The sequence below is a fragment of the Mercenaria mercenaria genome, chromosome 4, assembly GCF_021730395.1.
Source record: "Mercenaria mercenaria strain notata chromosome 4, MADL_Memer_1, whole genome shotgun sequence".
Lineage (NCBI taxonomy): Eukaryota > Metazoa > Mollusca > Bivalvia > Venerida > Veneridae > Mercenaria > Mercenaria mercenaria.
The window spans coordinates 32,308,694-32,327,120 of NC_069364.1; the positions used below are offsets into that span (position 1 = coordinate 32,308,694).

The 18,427-nt window shown below is 34.2% G+C and overlaps 1 protein-coding gene across 3 annotated transcripts in view; it reads right to left on the reverse strand.

Annotated features, from left to right (window-relative positions):
* Positions 1 to 18,021, reverse strand: part of LOC123552802 (uncharacterized) — a 62,811-nt gene extending 44,790 nt beyond the window's left edge. For 2 of the 3 annotated variants that reach the window (XM_053540891.1, XM_053540890.1), the window contains exons 1-2: positions 17,869 to 18,021; positions 3,702 to 3,819 (exon numbers count right to left, since the gene is read on the reverse strand). In XM_053540891.1, coding sequence (XP_053396866.1) covers positions 3,702 to 3,819; positions 17,869 to 17,923 — 173 coding nt within the window. In that variant the 5' untranslated portion in view covers positions 17,924 to 18,021. Of the gene's footprint in view, positions 1 to 3,701; positions 3,820 to 9,221; positions 9,372 to 17,868 lie in introns of those variants that run through there. The other variant, XM_053540892.1, reaches the window with a different exon arrangement.
* Between the last annotated feature and the right edge of the window lie 406 nt (positions 18,022 to 18,427).

The following is an 18,427-nucleotide window of genomic DNA, read 5'->3' on the forward strand; positions in this document are numbered from 1 at the left end:
CGGACGCCGGACATCGAGCGATCAGAAAAACTCACCTGAGCATTGCTCAGGTGAGCTAAAAAGGGGCATAGCTGTCAAAATTCAAACCAGAGCTATGGGGTATGCTTCTCCTGGTGTAGACTTTGATAGTAAATAACTATTTTAAGTTTCAAGTCAATAGCTTTGATAGTACCAGAGATATTTGACTTCATCAAAAACTTTAACCAAAAATTCTAAGTCAAAACAAGGCATAACTCCATCAAAATTCAATTCAGAGTTATGGGGATTGTTTCTCCTGGTGTAGACTTTGATAGTAAATGACTTTTTTAAGTTTCAAGTCAATAGCTTTGACAGTAAGAGAGATATTTGACTTATAAAAAAAACTTTAACCAACTGCGATGCTGACACAGACACCAGGGCGAGTGCAATAGCTCTTAACTTTTTCTTCGAAAAGTCGAGCTAAAACTCAGCGGCCAAAAATCAGACCAGCCAATAAACTGTTTCTTGTTTAAGGTAGTTTCTATTCATTTCAAATTGAACTTAAAGGCAAATAATTAATTACTAGTACTCTGTTTACTTTTGTCTTTTCAACACTCCGTGTCACATTCCTAGATTATACTAGTACAATAAAATCTACATAAGCCAAACATACTAGTCTGAGGTCTTTATCTGAAGGAAATCTCTGTTCACAGGTGGCCTTAAAGAAAAGGTTTGACAGTACTGGTAATTAAAATATGAAACAGCAATCTTGTTTACAGAAAAAAGTGGACATTTTAAAAGCTTACTCCTAGCTGTTTCCAGGGATTAAGAAGACATTAGCTGGGATTAACCATGAACATTAAATACTTGTATACTTTTATACATAAAGACATTAACTAAAAGGTCTGTATCACTCGCTTCACAAAGTTTACCTTCAGACGTTCCACTGACTCTAAGTGGAACTGTTGTATCTAATGGTATATTCATTTTAAGTTGCAATAGTTTTGCATTGTGACGACAAATCAGAAAAGATAACCAATAACTGTTAAAGAGGTCAAGAAAACAAGAAGTGGCGAAAATCTATAAAATCCCACATTATCCATTATCCTTCCATACAATTTGTAAGCCTCTTGTGTTATTCCCTGTGATGATGTTTACGGCTTATAATAGGGAAGAATTTCAACTATTTCAAAATAAAATACAGTAACAAATTTCTCATGAAAACACACATCAAATATAGTACCACAAAGCACTTTAAGTACAAAGTTTTTTTTGTTTATCTGCCATATTAACATTCTGCAAAAAAAGTTAAAGAAATAAAAAATATGGTACAAAAGTCTGGGTAGTCATTTAATGGTTAAACCCAGTGTTCCTTAATTTTGCATTGAATTTTCTATGCAAGTAACTGACAACTTCTCCACTTGAATCAGTGGCAGAGGACAAAATGATTCTAGACAATAATTTTATTGCCTTCTGTCAAGCATTGTAAAAGCAAATATTTTCGCATGGTCAAAATGTCGCAAATTGGAAATTTTGAGTACCGGTATGTTCGCGGGGTTTAATACTTGCGAAATTGTGAAATTGGTATAAGGAGCAGATACATATGCCAACACTGGCGTGAGTAGGAGAGTTCTCCATGTATACAGTCAAACTTAAAAGTCAAGACTGAGAAAACATCATATTTCCCTCACTTTTCCAGACCAGTTATTTAACTGTTAATAAATTAATTCAATTCCCTTTCTATTTTCAATACAACAATTGCTTCAAAAAGGGGTAAATCAAAGGCTTCTAATGGTCATATGAACAATAAATGGTTTTAAAGGATTTTTACAAAACTAAAGCCCCCCCACCCCACCCCACCCCAACTTCACCTGGGAGGCCTGAACTAGCTTGGTTATTTCATTAGGTTTGACGACTTAGAAGCCTTGTATAAAGTTTCAATCCAATACATACAATGGTTACTGGGATACAATACAATACAATATTTATTTCTCTCATTTCATGGTATACATGACAATATGAGGTACCAAATTATACAAATACATAGTGAGGCATGTGTTATTCACTGTTTAAAAATAGTAAATCGTTACAAAGCGGGAGTAGGACCCGGATCTGAATATTTGTACATATGAAATGTCAATGTTGAAACATCTGTATAATCTCTTTTACAAATAGACAAAACTTTCTATAAAGAACATGATTATTGGTCCGTATTCATAATTCTAAAGAATGTAATAATATTTGGACAACGAATGAATTGCTGTTTGATATATTTTTTCCTTAACGTATTTAATATAGAACATTCAAGTAAGTAATGAAATTCGTCACCAATATTTGAATTACATAGGGTACATTTTCTACTAAATATAATAATATAATATGGGATAAGAACTTGCACACAAAACATTAACTAAGGTGTGACACTGTTGCCAACAACGTCCAGGTGAGTAGAAGAGCTTTCATGATGCTACAAATGATGCAGCTAAAATCTGAGTTTGCAATTTAGAGAATGTATTGTTTATGTCAATTTCAAAACTTTTATGACAGTCCTATCATATTTAACATGTCTTTCATCTTAATTCATTTATGACAGATGCAAAAATTACCAAGCCTTTTAAAAACCAATTACAAAGGAATCTGTAAAAAGCATTCTCTGGTGTTTCTGTCATTAACAAGTTTGTATTGATTTTAAATGGACTAAAATTTGAACAACAGTTTAACAATTAGCCTTGTATGTTTGCACTGTTACCAATAGATTAATAGATACATTAAATGGGAAGCATCTGAGTGCACATGAGAATGTCAATATTTTTTAAAACATTACCTTAAATATCAACATTCATTACTCAGTAACAATTTTAAATAATAATGATCAAACTTACTTTTTAAATATCATTTAGACCATTTAGAGAGATTACAGTGATCTGTGGTGATAAAATCAAACCCATTAATTGTAAATTTTGTTCTAAATATTTTTTGGTATTATTGTAAATGGTCTGTCCCAATACAACCTAAATTTCATATTTTAATGCAAAATACTGATTCACCTCTGTTTTACTTTTTGGTAATGGCACAACCATGAAAATACTTTATGACTTGTGTGGCAATGGTGTACCCATGAAAATACTTTATGACTTGTGTGGCAATGGTGTACCCAAGAAAATACTTTATGACTTGTGTGGCAATGGTGTACCCATGAAAATACTTTATGACTTGTGTGGCAATGGTGTACCCAAGAAAATACTTAATGACTTGTGTGGCAATGGTGTACCCATGAAAATACTTTATGACTTGTGTAGCAATGGTGTACCCAAGAAAATACTTTATGACTTGTGTAGCAATGGTGCACCCATGAAAATATTTTCAGACTGGTTTGACAATGCTGCACCCCTGAAAATACTTTCAGACTTAGGTGGCAATGTTGTACACATGAAACTATTTTCAGATTGCTCTGGCAATGTTGCATCCATGAAAACACTTGCAGACTAGTCTTGCAATGGCACACTCATCAAAGTACTTTCTTACTGGTCTGCCAATTGCACAAACATGAAAATACTTTCAGAGTGGTCTGGCAATGCTGCACAGATGAAAATACTTTCAGACTTCACTGTAAGTAAATGACAACTTTCTCACATACACCTTCCTCTAGACTGATACTTCTGTACTCTCAATTCTGTACTCGCCAAGTGGACAAGCAGGGAAAGACTAAGGTTGCACAACAGTATTCAAGAAACACAACTTACTCAAATTCACCAAGCTTGCTGTGTTCCTGATTCTCAACTTCACCTTGAAACAATGACACTGGTGTCAGAAAAATTCCTTGTCCTTCTGTCCATACCAGACCATGGTCCTCATGTATGGCTGTAAATAAACACAAATATATAAATGTCAATTTACAAGAATACTGCCACTCCTAAACTTTGAAGAACTGGGTTCTTAGTCATAAAACAAGTCTAAAGTTTAGACTAAGACTGCAAAATATTCAACTTTGTACAAAATTATTCTTAGACTAGAATTGTGTCCATAGGACACGGATGCCCCCACATACTGTGCAATCCTCTATATCCTTTCCATACCTGTAACATGATAAAACGTATTAGCGTCTGATGGCCCTTTCACGCTTCTGTAGAATCAACATTTATTACACGAAAATTCATTTTGAAAATATTTCTCACCCGAGGCATATACTGACACTTTCAGACAACATCAGAAAGGACCTTTTGAGCGATCTGATGAAGTTCCAAAAATCTCTATGTACCCTTGCTCCGTTACGGACCCCTGTGGGATTTGTGTTTATTCAGAGTTCAAATATGTTTTCATAGATGAAAAGCTGACTAGTCGTGCTAAAGCCCAGGTATTTTCAAATCATTAGAAATAAAAAAAAACAAGAGGGCCATGATGGCCCTTTATCACTCACCAGAGTTGATCTGGCTTACTGACCTTGTTTTTGACCCCACATGAGCCAGGTTCGACTTTAACCTAGAGATCATCAAGATAAACATTCTGACCAAATTTCATAAAGATTGAGTCACAACTGTTGCCTTTAGAGTGTTCACAAACTTTTCCTTTGATCTGACCATGTGACCTAGTTTTTGACCCCAAATGACCCAGATTGAAACTTGACCTAGAGATCACCAAGACAAACATTCTGACCAAGAATCATAAAGACTGAGTCACAACTGTGGCGGCCTATAGAGTGTTCACAAGCTTTTCCTTTGATCTGGCCTTCTGACCTAAGATTTTTAACCCACATGACCCAGTTTCAAAACTAACCTACAGATCATGAAGGCAAACATTCTGATCAAATTTCATTGAGTCGCAACTGAGGCCTCTAAAGTGTTCACAAGCTAATCCTTTGATCTGGCCCAGTGACTTAGTTTTTGACCCCACATGACCCAGTTTCAAAATTTACCTAGAAATCATTAAGACAAACATTCTGACCCAGTTTCATAAAGATTGAGTTCTAACTGTGGCCTCTAAAGTGTTCACAAGCTTTTTCTTTGATTTGACCTGTTGACCTAGTGTTTGACCCCACATGACCCAGATTGAAATCTGACCTAGAAATCATCAAGACAAACATTCTGCCCAAGTTTCATAAAGATTGGGTCACAACTGTGGCCCCCAGAGTGTTCACAAGCTTTTCATTTGATCTGGCCTACTGACCTAGTTTTTGACCCAACATGACCCAGTTTCAAACTTGACCTACAGATCATCAAGACAAACATTCTGACCAAGTTTCATAAAGATTGGGTCACAAATGTGGCCTCTAGAATGTTCACAAGCTTTTCCTTTGATCTGGCCTACTGACCTAGTTTTTTACCCCACATGACCCAGTTTCAAACTTGACCTAGAGATCATCAAGAATAACATTCTGACTAAGTTTCATAAAGATTGGGTCACAAATGTGGCCTCTAGAGTGTTCACAAGGCAAATGTTGATGCATGACGGATGTCGCACGACGCATGACGGACGCCGGACATTGACCGGTCACAATAGCTCACCTTGAGCACTTTGTGCTCTGGTGAGCTAAAAATCTAAAAAAAGAAGTCCATGTGCATACATTTTGGACGGGGTGACGCTTGCGCATGACCCCTGACTATCAACCAATAGGAAGGCGACTTTCGCTTTCAAGTTTAGCATGTCTACTTTCATTTTCTTTACTTCCGGAAATAGTTGAAGGTCGAGTCACGTCATTTTCTGTGTTGTCAAAAACATACATATGCCTGGCGAGACTGCATAAAAAGGTGCCCGTTGTCCTAAGGATATAGCAAAAACTATCAAAGAGCCATAACTTAAACTGCAGTAAAAATATTCACAGAAAATATTCCTTTCTTTAATGGTCATCTGCACATCAAGCTTGTTCATCAGTGAAAGTTTGAAGCAAATCAGGCTAATAGTGTGGGAGAATTTGGACACCCAAGATTTTTCTCTACATTCCATATAGGAAAAACTCTGAAAGGCCCATACCTGCAGTAAAAATATTCACAGAAAAAAATTCCTTCCTTTATGGTCATCTGCACATAAAGCTTTCTCATCTGTGAGAGTTTGAAGCAAATCAGGCTAACAGTATGGGAGGAGTTGGACACACAAGATTTCGGGATGTACGGACGTATAGACAGACGGACATACAGACAGCAGCAATGCTATATACACCCCCTACTTAAAAGTGTGGGGGCAGAAAAAGGACAAGGTTTATTTAATTTATACATAATTTTGAAAATTTCAAATTGGTGACAACCAAAATATCTATTCATTGTTTGCTACCAGAATGTTTAATATGTATGCTGAATTTAGTTCTTTTTTTTTTCAACAGAATTATTATTTTGTGCAAAACACATCATAGAATATTAATGAAATCTCTGAATTTTTAAGGACAACAGAAATATTTTGTCCTAGATCCATTTACAAAAACATTAATGGTCATTTTTTTTAGGTCAACAGAAACATTGAAAATTTCAGATATTGGACATCATAAAAATTTTAACCAACGTCAATGCTAGGGCAAGTGCAATAGCCCTCATTTTTCAAATAGTCAAGCTTAATTCTGATGCTAAATGTATAAATCCCCAACTTAATATCTATAAAAAATATTGCTTAGTACATCTTTAAGTGCCTGAACTGTTATTACTTCCCTTTATTCAATTGTTGTGCTAATAAAGCATAACTAGAGCTATCACTAAAGGTGATGAATGTACCGCCCTGCATACACTGACACAGTACATTGCAATTTGACGCACACAAGATTGCATAATTATGTGGACAGTATGTATATAGACTGTATGTATACAGTATAGTACGAAAAACAAAGTCCCATAACTATGCAGAATATTTATCTAAAAGAATGTAACATGCACCATGCACAACTAGGGTTGGTACTGATCACTTGTGTGAAGTTTCATTAAATTGTGTGCAAGGGTTTGGTAGATTAGGCACGCACAAGATTGCATATGCAGACTGTATGTACATAGTATGTTAACAAGAAACAAAGTCCCATAACTCTGCAATTTTTGTTGCTGAAAGAACCTAACATGCCCCATGCACAACTACTGTTGTTACTGATCACTTGTGTGAAGTTTCATTAAATTGTGTCAAGGGGATGAGGAGAGATGGTGCGCACAAGATTGTGTCTATGTATATAGTATAGTAACAAAAAAAACAAAGTCCCATAACTCTGCAAATTTTTTTTCTAAAAGAACCTAACATGCCCCATGCACAACTACTGTTGGTACTGATCACTTGTGTGAAGTTTCATTAAATTCTGTCAAGGGGATAAGGAGAGATGGTGCGCACAAGATTGCGTCTACGGACAGACTTGTGTGAAGTTTCATTAAATTGTGTCAAGGGGATGAGGAGAGATTGTGCGCACAAGACTGTGTCTATGTATATAGTATAGTAACAAAAAAACAAAGTCCCATATCTCTGCAAATTTTTTTTCTGAAAGAACCTAACATGCCCCATGCACAACTACTGTTGTTACTGATCACTTGTGTGAAGTTTCATTAAATTGTGTCAAGGGGATGAGGAGAGATGGTGTGCACAAGATTGTGTCTATGTATATAGTATAGTAACAAAAAAACAAAGTCCCATAACTCTGCAAATTTTTTTTCTAAAAGAACCTAACATGCCCCATGCACAACTACTGTTGCTACTGATCACTTGTGTGAAGTTTCATTAAATTGTGTCAAGGGGATGAGGAGAGATGGTGCACACAAGATTGTGTCTATGTATATAGTATAGTAACAAAAAAACAAAGTCCCATAACTCTGCATTTTTTTTTTCTAAAAGAACCTAACATGCCCCATGCACAACTACTGTTGGTACTGATCACTTGTGTGAAGTTTCATTAAATTCTGTCAAGGGGATAAGGAGAGATGGTGCGCACAAGATTGCGTCTACGGACAGACGGACAGACAGACAACCTGAAACCAGTATTCCCCCCCTTACAACTTTGTTGTCGGAGGGTACAATAAAATCAAGACAAAAGTTTGTATACTACAATTCCTCATATTTATATTTGAAGGGATAAAATGCGTAAATCCAACAAACATAAAGGAATGAATAACGTTTATTTTTATCCATATTTATTATGTTTTTATATATTGTGTGAAGCTGTACTATTCAAGCAACAATATAACAACCCTTCATGATCTACCATCTACTGCAACTAATGTATAAACAAGAGCACCGCCTTGCGGGTGCTGACGCTCATCTGATTTTTTTTGTATAATAGAAATATTGTCCTACCCATGATTTTCTAAGTCTAAAAAGGGCCATCACTCTTGCAAAAAGCAGGATAGAGTTATGTTTCTTGATGTACAGTGTCCACTTATGATGGTGAAAAACTGTTGCAAGTTTTAAAGCAATAGCTTTGATAGTTTATGAGAAAAGTTGACTTAAACATAATATTCAACCAAGAAAATGATTTTTCTAAGTCCAAAAAGGGCAATAATTATTGCAAAAAGCAGGATGGAGTTATGTTGCTTGCTGTACAGGGTCAGCTTATGATGGTGAACAAGAGTTGCAAGTTTTAAAGCAATAGCTTCGATAGTTTAAGAGAAAAAGTTGACCTAAACATAAAACTTAACCAAGAAATCTGATATTTTCTAAGTCCAAAAGGGGCCATAAATCTTGCAAAAAGCAGGATGGAGTTATGTTTCTTGCTGTACAGGGTCAGCTTATGATGGTGAACAAGTGTTGCAAGTTTTAAAGGAATAGCTTTGATAGTTTAGGATAAAAGCTGACCTAAACATAAAACTTAACCAAGAAAACTGTTTTTCTAAGTCCAAAAGGGGCAATAATTCTTGCAAAAAGCAAGATGGAGTTATGTTTCTTGATGTACAGGGTCTGCTTATGATGGTGAACAAGTATTCCAAGTTTCAAAGCAATAGCTTTGATAGTTTAGGAGAAAAGTTGACCTAAACATAAAACTTAACCAAGAAATCTGATATTTTCTAAGTACAAAAGGGGCCATAAATCTTGCAAAAAGCAAGATGGAGTTATGTTTCTTGCTATACAGGGTCAGCTTATGATGGTGAACAAGTATTCCAAGTTTCAAAGCAATAGCTTTGATAGTTTAGGAGAAAAGCTGACCTAAACATAAAACTTAACCAGGCAACGCCGACGCCGACGCCGACAACCGCTCAAGTGATGACAATAACTCATCATTTTTTTTCAAAAAATCAGATGAGCTAAAAAGATGTGGTAGTCAAACTGCAAAAAAGTCATAAAGAAACAAACATAAACAGAAAAGCTAGAAAACATACCTGTATGTTATAATGTCCCCAGCCAAAAGATGATTGTAGTATTTTTTTTTCAAAATCCTAATTAAGTTGAATTCTTGTACACAAACTGTTTGCAATGAAAACCCACTGAAGCTGTATTTAGTATGTTCATAGAAGTGGAAGTCTGGACAGATAATTGCTCATTTATTTACTGTATAGTTCCCAATTAGTGCTCCCACTAGATGCACAATATTTCCTTGCTTAAATAAATAAAATTACCCTTTTTTTTTTCGTTACAATAAGTAACTACTAAATCTAATAAATAATCATTTTTGTCTTCCAGTTTATACATTAGAAATGGAACAATGCCCTACCTGAGACAAACAACTTGGGGTTAAAATTGTTAGAGCCCAAAACTGGGTGGGCACCAAAGTAGATAAATCTGCTAGACAGCTGGTTGGCCCTTTCACATTTATCTATTCAGCCCCTGATGAGGCTCAGACCTGTGAGTGGCAAGTGATTTCCTCAATTAACTGAACAGTTGGTCACATAGAACCCAATCTTAGAATTTCTTGATCTTAGTCATTCGAGTCTGCTAATTAGAAGTTATACGGTAAAATATACTTATAAGGTAAATAATGTATGGACATTGCCAACATGCCTTTATCAAATTCATTATCAAGTGAAAATACCATTAATACTCTGTATCCTGGAGACGAATATATCAATGTCTTATTAATTATGACAATTCTATTACACAGGATCTAGACATTAAAGGTGACATAAGCCGGCAGTTTCAGCGTATAGCACCTGGTTTTTAACATTTAGGGCAAAGTTTGAATCCTGAAGAAAGCAGCTTACATAATACCACAAAAATATGTAAACCTGTATAATTCAGCATAATTTAAAGTCAACTTTTATACATTTAAAATATCTCCTTTTTTATATCCTATCAACTATTTTGCAGGAGGAATGTTACAGCAAAAACTATTCATTAAATCTACTGGTACTCTGTGCATGTTTGAATGATAAAGCAATTTCACTATTAAATAATGAACTTTTACCTACTTATTTCATTACATAGTGGGATAGCTTATCAGGATGGCTTATTTTATGATTTGATATTTTGTAGTTCCCATAACCCCTATGGTGAAAATATTCCACTGTGTCCCTACACATCCTATTATCTGGACTCACAGGAGCATTTGAATTTTGAATTTCAAGATGAATGGACAGTGAACGATTTATTTTCATCAGTCTCCAGTCAAGCACACAAGAAATTTTGAAATCTTATACTTTATAGTACTTTTCCTTAAAATTAAGGTACCTGATATTAATTCACACATGCATGCTTGCTGCAGATCTCTGTATTTCTACCCGGCAACTACCCAGCACTGCTACAAACAGAATTCTTAGAAGCACCTTTGATCAGCTTCTGTCATTAAAGCTGGAAAGTGACATCATATGACTAAGCTTTACCTAACTAAAAGAATGTTGATAATGATCAGCAAAAACCATCACATTGTCATCAGTAGATTCAATACTCAACTAATCACACTCAACTAATCACACTGAATTCAATATAACACCCAAACCTACAAGGTAGCTGATACATGATGCCAGTGTTGGGTGACAAAATTACTTTAAGTTCAATGTTATCTGTCAAATCTATTGGTAAGCTCTCTGCACATCAGGGATATGGTCTGAAATTGACACCATTGCTACAGGTAATTATCTTAAACCTTCAAAATGGAAACTAAGCATATTTGATCTTGCAAATTTTATATCCATTAAAACTGACTACCAGTATAATTCTGTTTCATCAAAATGTATAATTCTTCTTCGACCAAAATATTCAACTCACAATGAGAAACAACAAAAGAAGTCGAAAGTGGTAAAAATAATATATATGGTAACTGAACTGCTGGCATTTTTACTGACAAACAAATCCTCCTGTAGCAACACCTTCCTGTATGAATATAAGAAAGTTGAAATGGAGCCATAACTCCACCAAACATTGGTGGACTGTAACCTAAATTGACCCTGGTCTGTATCTTATAATCATACACCTGTGTACAAATAATGAACTCAACCCGCCCATCCTTCCAAAATTTATCACAGATGCACAGATGGATGGACACTTGGACAGACAGATGTTCTTACGAATGGACATTTTTGCTGGGTATCCCTTTTGTTACAAAGTACACAGCAAGTAACAGAAAGAGTATACAATAAGCAGTGCAGAATGTTACCTATTTTCTTCAGTACCCAACAAATGTTATCTACCAAATGACTGAAAACAGAAAAATCTACAACTTTGAAAAGTTTAAAAACTAGTTTTATTGGCCCTTTTTAAACTAGAATTGCATAAGAAGAAAGGAAACAACTCATGATGAAGAAATGCACACAAAAAAACCTGTTGACATACCGGTAGTTAAAATATATAAATATTCACATACCAGACTGAACAAGAAATTACTACCAGTATTTAGTGAGTGATGTATGTAAGGTAGTAAGGTAGAGCATTAGTGACAGGTGAATATCATTTATTAACTAAAATGTTGCAATACTAACATGAAATTTCAAGTAACCTTATTTCAAGCAGTTTAATACTAACCACCAAAGTATATGTAGATTTATAGGTCCTGGCCATCTTACATAGACTTCAGTTAGTCCTAGAGGGTTATATAAGATGACCAGGCAGTTCACACTTAAAATTTTAACCATTCCTAAGTCTGCAAGGTTTCTGACATAGTTTGAGCTCTTAACTGGCAAGGAAATATGGAAATACTCGACATGAATGTGTATATACGTACCAGTTGTTAATATTGCCACCAAGATCAGGTACCTTGGTACCTCTAGATTCTGAAGAGTGGTCACAGATGGTGACCAAAATTCAAAAGTGTTCAAACTCAGAATATTTCACTATTTTTGACTATGTCTAGAGGGTTTTCAACCTAGTTTGAGCCCTATCACCAGAGTCCAGACCATATTAGACATGTAAATGTAGGTATATGTATATATATCCTTGGAACAGTTTGAAATCTGGAGTAGCTCTAGAGACTAGGGTAGGTCATAAATTGATGTTTGAGCCCTATATCACCCTATATATCCTTGAAACAGTTTGAAATCTGGAGTAGCTCTAGAGACTAGGGTAGGTCATGCATAGATGTATGATAGGACATGTTCAAATCCCTACATGCTGGGTACAATATATGGAATCTGCGTTACATTTTTATAATCTAAGAGTCAATAAAAGCAGCCAATTAGAAATTTTGGCCTCTGAAGATGTTCAAATTCTGCAGATAAAAAGGCAAGATAACAGGTTGAAATTTGGTGAACAGGAAATGTGGAATTACTTGAAATTTGGAGAAACACATCTCGAAATTTGAATTAGGAACTTGAAAATTCAAGTTCATTTATAATATATACACCTGGCATTAATGATCTGCCTTGCAGGCCTTGCCTGTGACCTTGTCCTTGGATACATATTATGCATGACTAACCTTTTCATCCTGTTTCACATTTAAGGGAAGTTTCATCTAATAGAATCCTGTCAGTCTTTTAAGAGTTTTCCCTGAGGCATGTGTTTCGTACAGACAAACTAACAGATGTACAGACATTATAATTATTATATGCATGCCTCTGTCTGGTAGTATAAAAAAGCAAACTACAAAAATTTAGTGCAATACTTTTCATAATATTGATTAAGACTATCTCATCAATCAAAAGAAAGTTTTCAATACTTCCAAAAGAATCAATCATTCCATAATAGCTACTTTATCAATGTAAAATACACTAACTAAACTGATTACTGCCTCATCTACAACTGGTAATGTCAGGTAAAATTTCAGTTGTCTATACCTGCATATTTTTCTCTATCAGGGAACAATTAAACATTTTCAGAATGAATGATACGACGGACATAGTATGATGGACATATTTAAAGACATCAACATGAACAAAATTCACAAGCAAACAAAAAAATTATTTATGATGGTGCATCAATATATATTGCTTTGATGGGGCATGATCTGCATCCCATTGTAAATTTGATGGTGCAGTTTTTAAATGATTGAGATTTTTGTTAAAATGTTACAATATTCAAGATACACCAAGTGTAAAAACTGAACAAAATGATTTACCAAATTAAACATAACATTCAGAAAAGCTGCAGTGATGGTTAAAAAAAGACAAATGACTGAAACATGAAAAATGTCCTCTTGACCTATTACTTGGTTCACTAAAGAGTTACTTTAACATAATTAATCTAAAGAAATTTATGCCCAAGGAAAACTGAAAAAGTAATCATTTAGTGACAAAATTTTCTATTAAATGGGGGCTTAGCCTACTAATGACCTTGAGTTAATTAATACCCTACCTCTTTGGTTAGACTATTATTAACATTTACGGCTATAAATAAAACTACAGTCACTTGATCAAAGTGAATCGGTGCATAATGTCATTTTAAAATTTATTTCTTGGAAGATCCATGATCTGAGGAGGACTTCTTAATTCAATAAAATATTAAACCACAATCATGAAACTAGAACTGTCACAGGAGTGACTCATACCCCCACCATACGGTCTTGTCACAGAAGAATGGCAACCATAAGGAATCTTAAAAATACTTTGGAGTACTTCATCCTGGGCTTCCACATATAAGTAATACTAGTATAGTAATACTAGTAAATATATCAAATCTCTAATATAAGAGATACACTAAAAGTGAATACAAAAAAGTGTCTTACCCACCCATGTTACCACGGAAAAATGTTTTTACTTTTTACATAGGACTTATAATAAAAAAGTTAGAAAAATACCTAAAATATTGAAAATCTAAAAATAGGATTTCTAAAAATAGACTAATTCCTGGAATTTAAGGGGAAGAAACTCAGTACAAAGGTTAAAAAAAGGTTACTTCCCTTTGGCTCTAAGCCAATCAGAATGAGATATAGTGAAAATACATCAAAATTAACCTTAAATTCTAGGTAAAAGGGGACACAATTCAAGAAAAATAGTGTCAGAGTTATGCACCTTGTGTCACATGATGTGGGTGATGAGGTGGAACATCTATTTTAAGTCTGAATCAAATCCATTCAGTAGTAATTGAGATATAGTGAAAATACATCAAAATTAACCTTAAATTCTAAGTAAAAAGGGGCACAATTCATGAAAAATTGGTGTCAGAGTTATGCACCTTGTGTCACATGATGTGGGTGATGAGGTGGAACATCTATTTTAAGTTTGAATCAAATCCATTTTGTAATAATTGAGATATAGTGAAAATACATCAAAATCAACCTTAAATTTAAAGTAAAAGGGGACATAATTCATAAAAAATTTATGTCAGAGTTAAGCACCTTATGTCACATCATCTGGGTGATTAGGTGGAACAACTATTTTAAGTTTGAATCAAATCCATTTAGTAATAACTGAGATGTAGTGAAAATACAACAAAATTAACCTTAAATTTTAAGTAAAAGGGGACATAATTCATGAAAACTTGGTGTCAGAGTTATGCACCTTGTGTCACATGATGTGGGCACATGATGTGGGTGATGAGGTGGAACATCTATTTTAAGTTTGAATCAAATCCATTCAGTAGTAACTGAGATTAAGTGAAAATACATCAAAATCAACCTTAAATTCTAAGTAAAAAGGGGCATAATTCATAAAAAAAAATGGTGTCAGAGTTATGCACCTTATGTCACATGATGTGGGTGATGAGGTGGAACACCTATTTTAAGTTTGAATCAAATCCATTTAGTAATAACTGAGATATAGTGAAAATACATCAAAATTAACCTTAAATTCTAAGTAAAAGGGGACATAATTCATGAAAACTTGGTGTCAAGAGTTATGCACCTTGTGTCACATGATGTGGGTGATAAGGTGGAACATGTATTTTAAGTTTGAATCAAATCCATTTGGTAATAACTGAGATAATAGATTTCGGGACGCGACGGGACGGGACGCGACGGAACGGAACGCGACAAAACTGACTCCTATATACCCCCCTCAAACATGTTTGGTGGGGGTATAATTATATAATTTTGGATAGTACTTTGTCAAATAGTATTTGTAGTATCTTGTATTTTTGGCTATGCAGTTTCTCTGTTTATTGTCACATTGATTAACAACTAAAATTTAAGATATTTACACTCAACTTCTTGCCTCTATACTTTAATATCAAAAATGTGTTGATTTATTTCTAAAATAATGTAACCATATTTCAAATGTATTATCATGAGAGTGTGTTATGTATTAAAGCAAAACTTTCAACAATTTTTATCATTATAATATCATATTTCATTAAAAAGATTTTAATACCATAATTTAGTTACTTTTCATTAATTTACTTCATAGTGAAAGGACAATGTTGAATAACATCCTGTCAGGTCAAGATTAAACAAACAGACATAATTCCTCAGATACTTGGTTCATAATCATCCAACTTCACAATATTTTCAGACCTATAAATATTTGTTTATCAACTTTTCACCTGAGCATTTAATACTATTAGCCTTATTCTACCTAATTTATGCATTCTTTTCACCATTTTGTGCAAGTGAAAAGAAAATATGTTACTTTATAGTTAAAGCCATAAAATCTATATTGTGGTGATTCATTTATATGTATTATATATCATTATTTCAAAATATCTTACACCCACATCTTCATGGTATGCAGTTCTATTTGAAAATTACAGACCTCATTATTTATGGTATAAAACTCTACATGCTTTCTTAAATTGCATTTTACGTCTGAGTGAAGCTGGCTTATATATTCTGTATTTATATAGCCCAGCATTCTAAGCATCTTTCAACATAAATTCTTTCCTAAATAGTGCACTTGAATAGTACAACTTGGAAAATATCTAATATATTGCTGCAAACTTTGCTGGGAATCAAAATGCCCTTTGCCTTAAAACTATTATAAAATTTTATGCTATTAGGGTGACAACAAATCTTCTGTCAGAGAAATGCATGTAGTGTATATAGTAAATGTACTATCTAAACAGAATTTCTCTCAGAAAATGCACATTTATTGTAATTGTACAGTCTAACCGGAACTCCTCTCAGAAAATGCATGTTTATTGTAAATGTACAGTCTAACCGTAACTCCTCTCGGGAAATGCATGTTTATTGTAAATGTACAGTGTAACCGGAACTCCTCTCAGAAAATGCATGTTTATAGTAAATGTACAGTCTAACCGAATTCCTCTCAGGAAATGCAGGTTAATAGTATATGTACAGTCTAACTGGAAAATGTACAGTCTAACCGGAACTCCTCTCCAGAAATGCACTTTCATAGTAAATGTACAGTCTAACTGGAACTCCTCTCAGGAATTGCACATTTATAGTAAATCACTAATGTACAGCCTAACCGGAACTCCTCTGAAGAAATGCATATTTATAGCAAATATACACTAACCCCTTATATTGTATGCACCTGTGAAAGTCTCATTTTGCAGATTGAGGGCATTTATTGAGGTAGGGGTAGAGTATCTAGAGAGAGTTTATATTAGGAATACTGTAACCATTCTCTTTCTCTACATCTACCAAAGACTTTAATTTTGCTTGTTACAAGTTAATTATTGTTCTTGCTTTTATCATTTTCCAGGGAAAGGCATTAATGATTTGCAAAGAAAAATCAAGTGTGCATTAGGGAGTGTTAACTTTCCACTTAGACAAACACCTACTCTTCCTGTCTTCTCACAACCATAAACTGGTGTGTCAGTACCTAAACAATGAAACCAGACTTTAAAAATAAATATTCATAAGCCACTTTAGAACACATTATGTGTGTGGTTCCAGTTTAAATGATCAATTAATTATCATAAGACTACAATACTTCTATTTTGCCAAAATGATTAGAAGTCATGGCTCAAGTTTAATCATTTCAATTCATCAAAATCAAACATGAAATTAAGTGAAAATAAAATAATGCCAAAATTATATTTTGTCATTTAATGCAGATGGACATACAATTCCATCAGGGTTTTTTTTTCATCAGGAAATGTATATATATATTATAGGAAGAGACCCTGGCCTTTTAAATTGGGAAATTCATATATGTATGATCATTGCTCATTTTGGGAAAAGCGCATTTTGTTACAACAAACATTTTTTTTCCTTCTGAAAAAGACGTCTGTAACAGAGAAATAAATTTGGCATCAGGCTGCCGATAACACTATAACTGCAGAAACAAAACACAAAATATACCTTCACAAAATATCTCCAAAGCAAGTTTATGCTTTAATGTCAAAAGCATTTTTTAATGATTATAAATACTTTGTACGAAACATGTACCAGAAAATGTTCCTAACAGATTTCATTGGGGATTTCCTAACAGAAATATGTAGAATAAGTTTGGACGTTACTGAGACAGCAACGGTTATCACGCTGTCCCAAAACGTCCTATTATTTGGACTAGTCCTATAGGGGTTTTCCAGGCGTCCAGCAGATACATGTAATAAAAAAGACAAAAATATATGCAGGCTTGAATTTGTTCATATAATAATAGCTCAAAAATGGCATTTTAAACAAACTGTTTCAGCTGAAATCCATTATAGCAAACACCTGAAACAAAATATTGAATATTCGTCAGATTACGAACAAATTTGTGGACGAATATTTCACAACAAAAATAAACATCACCGAACATTATAACATGAAAACTTTACCTCCATGTAAGATATTTACTCCCTGGCTTCGTAACTTAATATGACCCAGCTCCATTCTATGTGTCAAACATTATCAAAACAACGAATAAAATAATAAAACTTTAAAAATAAAATCTTGTTCACATGTTAACTGAACCGAACAAAACTGCAAAGCAGCAAAAATCCTAAATAAAGGGGAGTAACTGTGTATTTATCACAATTTTATCCGATCCGATGTTTACATTTTAACCTACAATGTAAAATTTGATTACATCCCGATTTTTAAAAACGTCAAAATACACTTAGAAAAATCGGCAAATATAAAGATACGGCCATGAGCTCGATGATTTGGAAATCTAACGCTCGGTTTTCTATTCCACACTGTCCCTCGGGTAGGGAAAACCCCGTCTTACACAGGCAGCCATGTAAGATCCTAATATTCCCTACCCGAGGGACAGTGTGAAATGGAAAACCGAGCGATAGCGAGGATTTTTATCCATGCTGTCCCGAGGGTAGGGAAAACAGCTGTCTTACACAGGCAGACATGTTAGATCATTTTTCTTGCCTATCATGTTCAACA